This window comes from Sinohyriopsis cumingii, chromosome 14 (assembly GCF_028554795.1).
Source record: "Sinohyriopsis cumingii isolate HCF-2022 chromosome 14, ASM2855479v2, whole genome shotgun sequence".
NCBI classification, from domain to species: Eukaryota; Metazoa; Mollusca; class Bivalvia; order Unionida; family Unionidae; genus Sinohyriopsis; species Sinohyriopsis cumingii.
Genome location: NC_142974.1, coordinates 34,814,320 through 34,822,243, shown reverse-complemented (window position 1 = coordinate 34,822,243; position 7,924 = coordinate 34,814,320). Strand labels below are relative to the sequence as shown.

Below are 7,924 nucleotides of genomic sequence, written 5' to 3'. Positions count from 1 at the left end.
AATACCGGTTGTTTAGAGGTAGGTGAAATAATTTGTACATATGTTACTTATCATGTATCAGACACCTAGAATAAATCTCTAAGACTAATTATATTTTTCTTACCCAAAACAGGTGTAAGAATCTAAATCTGCAGTACATCGATTCTTGATCAAGCTGTGAGTTGTTTCTTTCTAAATTACCGATATCAATATGCATAAGAAAGCAGAACACAGACAATCTCCAAAACAAAATATTTTTCACATTTGTTTTAATTCTTTAGACTCACTTTCTTCAATTTTATTTTACCGCTCCGGTGGCCTTGTGATTAGAGCGTCCGCCTCGGATGTGGGAGGTCGCGGGTTCATACGCCGGAGCAGTCTTAAAGACTTTACAATTTTTTTTATTAACAGCTGCCTCACTTGGCGCTCAGCATTAGGAGGTTAGTGTTAGGACTGGTTGGCCTGGTGTCAGGATAATGTGACTAGGTGGGACATCATGTTACATGTCTGCGGTATGATGCCCCAGCGCTGGACATTATTATAAACTGCCACACCGCAGACATCATAGCAGTATGACTGAAACATTATAAAGCTACGTTAAAAATCCAAATTACACACATACGCACACACACACACGCACACACACACACACACACACGCACACTCTCTCTTCAATTTTGTCTGCTTTTCATTTCTATTTCATGTCATCATCAGTTTTGCATTCAAATTTATCCATTAGCTCCAATCTTTTTTTTGTGAAATGAACTATTTGTTCAGTTGTGTTTCCATGTCCTTTACACATAACGATCTTGTGACGTTTTGTATTTTTGGATTTAATTGATTTAATATTTGCTTCATATGCTGTTATCTTTCTGCCTAATCTTCAGATTTCAATCGAGAGAGTTTTTTACTTTTTAATTCCACCTTGTACACCATTATCAATCAGAAGGTAACTAGTGTATTTTGGTATAATGTTTAATTCACCATCCCACTCCGACCCACCCACCTTTAAACTGTCTTCATGTATAAATCGATGAGCACTGTATTAATAAGAATGATTAGCTTTGTAACTTTTCATATAACCATGACGAAATTCTTCACAAATGCCACATACCATCATAGTTGTTTTACCTTATTCAATCGTCAAGTAGAGCCTATGCACATACACGTGATATATGGTTTCCACTGACCGGTTGACACCTACTTATGTGCAATGTTCGGTACCCTATGAAACATCCATGTAGCATTATAGGTTTTCGTGTCCGCGTTGTGTGTGAGGTATTTTAAAGTGGTTTTCTATGTCTGTTCAGATTTTGTCTTACTTCATGTTCAGACATCGACTGTATCTGCTCAAATTTTATTTTTATGGCTCTACAAAGATCATGCCCATTTTATTTTTGACATTATTTTATTGTTTTGTTTGGGGAAAGGGGCAGTATAATACCGATTTCATATCTCTGTTTAGATTGTATCTCTATTCATTATGTTAAAGTCATCTATGTGATATCATGATATATCTTCAAGATGTTTGCTTTCATGAGCGGCTCATGTTAAGCTTCTTGGTTGAATGCTAATGTAATTAGACCAAGCATTTGTAACGTCGCATGTGAGAATATTTTGATCCATACACCTTTTTCTATTGTAGTCGGGCGCTATGCTTACATTACAGAACGGAGCTGTTCCCATCTTTGCTTATGCTAGAAATGTACGGATTTCGTCGTCCTTTGTGACACACATCGCTTTTTTTTTCCACCTAAAATTATGACCGTTGATCTGACTGCAAAGGAGACATATGAAATAGTTTTAATACAAGGATTAAACTAACGCTGCTTTCTGAGGATATTAAGTCGTATATTCTTAAACGTGCACATGCATAATAAAACGTATTTCGAGAATTCCTTTAACAACATTTATATTTGAAATCGTATAACACATTAATATGGTCATTATTAAAATCACTGGGATAATTTGGTCTATAAGTAGTTATAGTCTATAGAAAGTCAGTCGCAGCTTTGGATTCATAAAACTGCCTGTGTTGTAAAATGGTGCTCTTTGAAAACAGTTGTTAGAAACCAGACAATTCCTTGTTAGAATAACACTCGGGAATACAACATAAAAATAATTGATTTAAGATTAAACTGCCTCATACTATATATGTGGCATGTGAGGGCATCCACCTTATTAGCGTAGTCTTATTTTTCAATTTGCTAATGTTGTTTAAACTCTCTCTCTCTCTCTCTCTCTCTCTCTCTCTCTCTGGCAGTCGACAAGGGAAGTAACTCTGACACGAGTGGCGTGCAGTCTTTTGTACTGTTTGCAAATCTTTAGATGACGACTGTAATTCGTGTCAAGTTTTATGGCAACATATCATGCATACAATCCACTATGGACATGCCAGTAATTCTGATCAAATCATTATAACACTGGGAAATATTAAATTATCAATACGAAAGTAAGTGTTTATCTTTTATTTAAATGGAAAGTTTGGACTTCATCTCTCTGTGCAGTTCTTCATTTTTACATTTTGTGAACTTCATCTCCGGGTGTCACAATATGACCATTTTTGTAATGGTTATTATGCAACGCTACTGCATAGTACCTACTTTATCCTGCATGCGCACAAACATAAACACGTAGAGATACAAGAAAGTACATTAGTAAATAAATCAATCAGTAGCTAACAAACTATCAAGTATACCGCCAAACTACTTACCTCACTGACAAAGTAAATAAGTTCGAATCAAACTTCAAGAACAAAAGAAGGCAAATTCAGAAGAAGAAAATAAAATGGCAACAAACTGAATGAAAATAGAATATGCATAATGATCAGGAATAAGATTTTATTTATCTCAATGTGCAAAGAATCAAAAGTTTCTACTGACAATGAAGAAGAAACTTATGAACTCCTGTATCAAACACAGTTATGGGTATGTATATAAATGCAATATGTTTGAAAGTTTTACTCAAATCTATATCACAGTTAAAATTGTATAAACCTTATTACATACATGAAACAACGTCGATTTGCTGTTGAGCGAGTATTGAAAACTTCTATAAGTCGGAGCCAAAATGGCCATATAATAAAAATGTGAAATGTTTATATTTTATGCAGCTTAAACTATATAGCTGTGCGCATGACCTTAATGATTCTCTGATGAATAAAGTGTATACTGGTAATACTACATTGCTTCATGCCTTGCTCAAAATCGTAGCAATGAACAGTCCTGTATTATCACAGATTTGTTTGCAATGTTATCGCCACACAGTCCTGTATTATGCCAGATGCGTTTGAAATGTTACTGGGACACAGTCCTGTAATATTACAAATGCGTTTGAAATGTTACTGGGACACAGTCCTGTATTATCACAAATGCGTTTGAAATATTACTGGGACACAGTCCTGTATTATCACAGATGTTTTTGCAATGTTATCGCCCAACAGTCCTGTATTATGCCAGATGCGTTTGAAATGTTATAGGGACACAGTCCTGTATTATCACAGATGCGTTTGAAATAATACTGGTACATAGTCCTGTATTATTACAAATGCGTTTTAAATATTATCGGGACACAGTTCTGTATTATCACAGATGCGTTTGAAATGTCATTGGTCAACAGTTCTGTAATGTCAGATATGTTTTTGAAATGTTATTGGCAAACAGCTGTCTATTATCACAGATGTATTTGAAATATTTTTGGGAAACATACCTTCATATACCATCTTAATATATAACCCAGGCATACCTATATATACCCCATTAATTTATAACCCACGTATACCTGCATACACTACATTAATATATAACCGAGGCATACCTATATATACCCCATTAATATATAAACCATGTATACCTGCATACACCATATTTATATATAGTCCAGGTATACCTGCATACATCACATTAATATATAACCCAGGCATACCTATATATACCGCATTAATATATAACCCAGACATACCTGCATACACCACATTAATATATAACCCAGGCATACCTATATATACCCCATTAATTTATAACCCAGGTATACCTGCATACACTACATTAATATATAACCCAGGCATGCCTATATATACCCCATTAATATATAACCTAGGCATACCTGCACACACCACATTAAAATATAACCCAGGCATACCTGCATACACCAAATTAATATATAACCCAGGCATACCTATATATACCGCATTAATATATAACCCAGGCATACCTGTATATACCACATTAATATATAACCCAGGCATACATCCATACACCACATTAATATATAACCCAGGCATACCTATATATACCGCATTAACATATAACCCAGGCATACCTGCATATACCACATTAATATATAACCCAGGCATACCTATATATACCGCATTAATATATAACCCAGTCATACCTGCATACACCACATTAATATATAACCCATGCATACATGTATATATCACATTAATATATAACCCAGGCATACATGTATATATCACATTAATATATAACCCAGGGATTCCTGCATATACCACATTGATATATAGGTCTATTGTACTTGCATATACACTCACTCACTACGTATTAACAAGGCACAATACAACCAACATAGGTGGAAAAGTAGAAAACACCCAAGACATTTCATAAACAAGATATAGTAATAATAATAATAATAATAATAATATATTTTATTTATATACTATACTTACCTAGTGTGGCTTAATTAGCTAACTAATAGGTAACATTGTTTCCCTGCAATTCACAAATATATGCAGCACATATGTCTGTATTTGGTGAAAACCGACAAGGTTGACATCTACTGTATAAATCGAAGGCAACAAAAGAGAAGTTAAAGCAAAATGTGTATAATTAACAGATTGTTGTCATATTTATCACTGCTACCGCCACCAAAAGTAATTCGGTCATATAATCGAACTGATCTTTAAAATATTTGTCGAGGTGTAATGACCTACAAGCAGAAATTTCAGGTGCTTGCTTATATACTTGCTGCAAACTGTTGTTTGAAACTGTACTCAGATAAGTAACACACACACACACACACACACACACACATATATATATATATATATATATATATATATATATATATATATATATATATATATATATATATATACTCATTGCGCTATTGTTCCTTACAACTGAAATGCAACCAAAAAACGTTGGTACTGTATTATTTACAGCATTGGAAGTTATAACAGTCTTTTTCTAAAGAGCAATTATTATAGTTTTTAATTGACATTCATCTGAGAGTGTTGAACAGAGGTAATATAGATGTTAAAATATATTGCCTGTTTAAGGTCACCTGAGCCGTACAGTGTCTGCATGTTAGTGGCATTATTTATTTTCCACCATGTAGCGGATGCAATGCGAAGAAGAAAAAGAAAGCATTTAAACACTTTCTGGATCGACTGATCCGACATTTTATAAAGATTTTTTTTATTAAAGTCCTTGGACCAGAATACAGTATTATCATTAGCAATGCTATCAAGACCGGTACATTTAAAAGTTTGAGCTTTTCTACCATTTACTTCAAATTCTTTACATTTATCTTCTCGTTGTGATGGGCAGATAAACGTAATATATTGTTCCGAAACATATCGCAAATGTTTTATTTTACATCCATTAGGTTGAAAATTAAAAATCTTCGTTTAGTTCTATGTTGACATTGCGTAATATCTGTATTGATTAAATATTGCGATATTTCATCTGCATGCATAGACTATACAAAATATTTCAAGCACTTCGGAAAATTATTTATATCATATGAATAAGAGAGAGCCTAGAACTGACCCAAATAATACTGCAATAGAAATGTATTTAAACAAAAGTGATTGTACCTCTCCAACACACACCTAGTTATATGCTATTTACATGGGATGAAAAACATCTCAGTGTAGGTTTACAACCGTGTATACTGATAATTTATATAGCGACACTTTATGATTAACAGTATCAAAAGTTTTACTTAGTCCTAGGAATAAAAACTCCAGTTAATTTTTCCGTCATCAGTATTATTTTACGAGTGATCAATCAAATCAGTGAATGTTATGTTGTAGGAAGATTTGGAAGGAATACTGACTTAGGCAGGGTAATCGAATTCGTTTATCAAAATTTATTGATTTTTAATATAAAATGTCATACAATGAATTGAAATGGTTTAGAATTTCACAAACAATTAGTAAAACAGATACTGGCCTATAATTAATGACACTCGATTCGTCTTCTGAAATAAAATGGGAGGTAACTCTTTGCTTTTTCCAATTGTCTACCAAAACTATTTGTGGTTGGATGGATCAAAGGTCGGCGGCAGATCATTGTAAGATATTGACCGTTTAAAGAGCTTCGCTGACAAGCCGTCAGAACTAGGTGATTTTCAATTATGTACACTTGTATATTAGAACTTCTTACCAAAGTTATCAATAGTATCTGAAAAATAGTTACGTTTCAAATATTTTCAATGCCCAGTAGTGATAAACAAAAAATTGCATTTATGTGTAAACAAAAAATGAATATGGAGGGACGCAAAAAGATGTATAGAGACCCAAGAAGGCAGGTTGACACCTAGATGGTTAGTGAACTTAAAAATAGGTGCATACATTGGTGTTTGGTGTTACGGGTGTCTATAAGTAATACTTGCATATGTACATGTAAATATATATAATTTGAAATGTTATATCATGAAGTCTGTGTTCCGAACAATCTATAAACCATGCCTTAAACAGGTATAGCAAAACAACATACATGTAACCAAGGATAAATCATGTTGCCGGGAAAAATTCCCCATTACTAGTATACAACTAGATTAATTTACGAAACGATTTCATTGCATATAAGAAGCAAAAATGTCATAGTAGGAATACAAACAGTCGGAAATGACGAACAAAACGATAACGTCTAGAATGACTATGAATCGTTTAGTAGACTGCTACCATGCACCATGCTGCCATAAATCACACTGAAAGTATTTTTCTTTTCGATGTACTGAACTGGATGTAACACATAACACTGCGTTACATTCTTGATTGTATCTGGTTCAGTTGCGGAGATCATCAAGTGCTTCTATGAACATGTCAATAGTCGCGAAGCTCTTGATTTTCAGATCCGTCTTGAGGCAGCTGTAAAAACATTCTGGAGCCTGGAAAGAGGTAAAATGGTCCTTGTAGGTACCACAAAATCGTTTTCCAAATGAGGCTAATTATGTATTCAAAGAATAGACAAATGGCACATTTTTTGGTCGCTTACCAGATGTTTTGACTAACAATTATTCCATATCTATTGAAATTTAGACCATCCTTTGCAACATTACATAAGGTTTACGTTTTCTGAGGGAAACCATCGACATGTGATGACTTTAAACACATACGTACATCTACAAAATGAAAATACATTATCCAACATATATTAATGCGATGTACTTTTCCTAACCACAGTGGCATCGTTATTTTCACACAATGTCGTAATACCTATAAAGATAAGAAGTTGTTCTTCTGTATAAAAAAAAATGCATTTAAACAATATATGTTGCGTATTTCAGAAAACACATTAATTTTGCATGGAGTCGCACTCATTCTAGTGCATTGAATACTTTCAGGCTGGGGTTAGGCAAAGAAAATAAGGCGCACCCCGATACAAAAGAACTTTGCGATACTAGAGAACATTTATATGCTTTTCAATTATCATAAACATTCCCCTTCTTGCGACAAGGAACTATTAAACGAAAATTCATAAATAACCCCAAAACCGAAGATAATATATGCATTCTAGTGAGTTAGATAAAGGTCACTTAGCTGTTATAGTCTGAAGTACTTCACGGATTTGAAATCCTCCTGCTTCGGATCTGTAGAGGAACGCAACCTAACTTTGTTCACGAATGATGAACGACGTTACTATCAAAAACATATTGTGTGCATTGCACAAGTACTATAAAGTTATATGATAATTTT

At 33.8% G+C, this 7,924-nt stretch overlaps 1 protein-coding gene across 2 annotated transcripts in view; it reads right to left on the bottom strand.

Annotated features, from left to right (window-relative positions):
• Positions 1–470: 470 nt before the first annotated feature.
• LOC149783556 (uncharacterized) overlaps positions 471–7,924 on the bottom strand; it is a 57,080-nt gene continuing 49,626 nt past the window's right edge. The window contains exon 10 of one of the 2 annotated variants that reach the window (XM_089931825.1): positions 471–1,756. In XM_089931825.1, the coding sequence (XP_089787951.1) occupies positions 1,739–1,756 (18 nt within the window). In that variant the 3' untranslated portion in view covers positions 471–1,738. Of the gene's footprint in view, positions 1,757–2,802; positions 7,117–7,924 lie in introns of those variants that run through there. The other variant, XM_089931824.1, reaches the window with a different exon arrangement.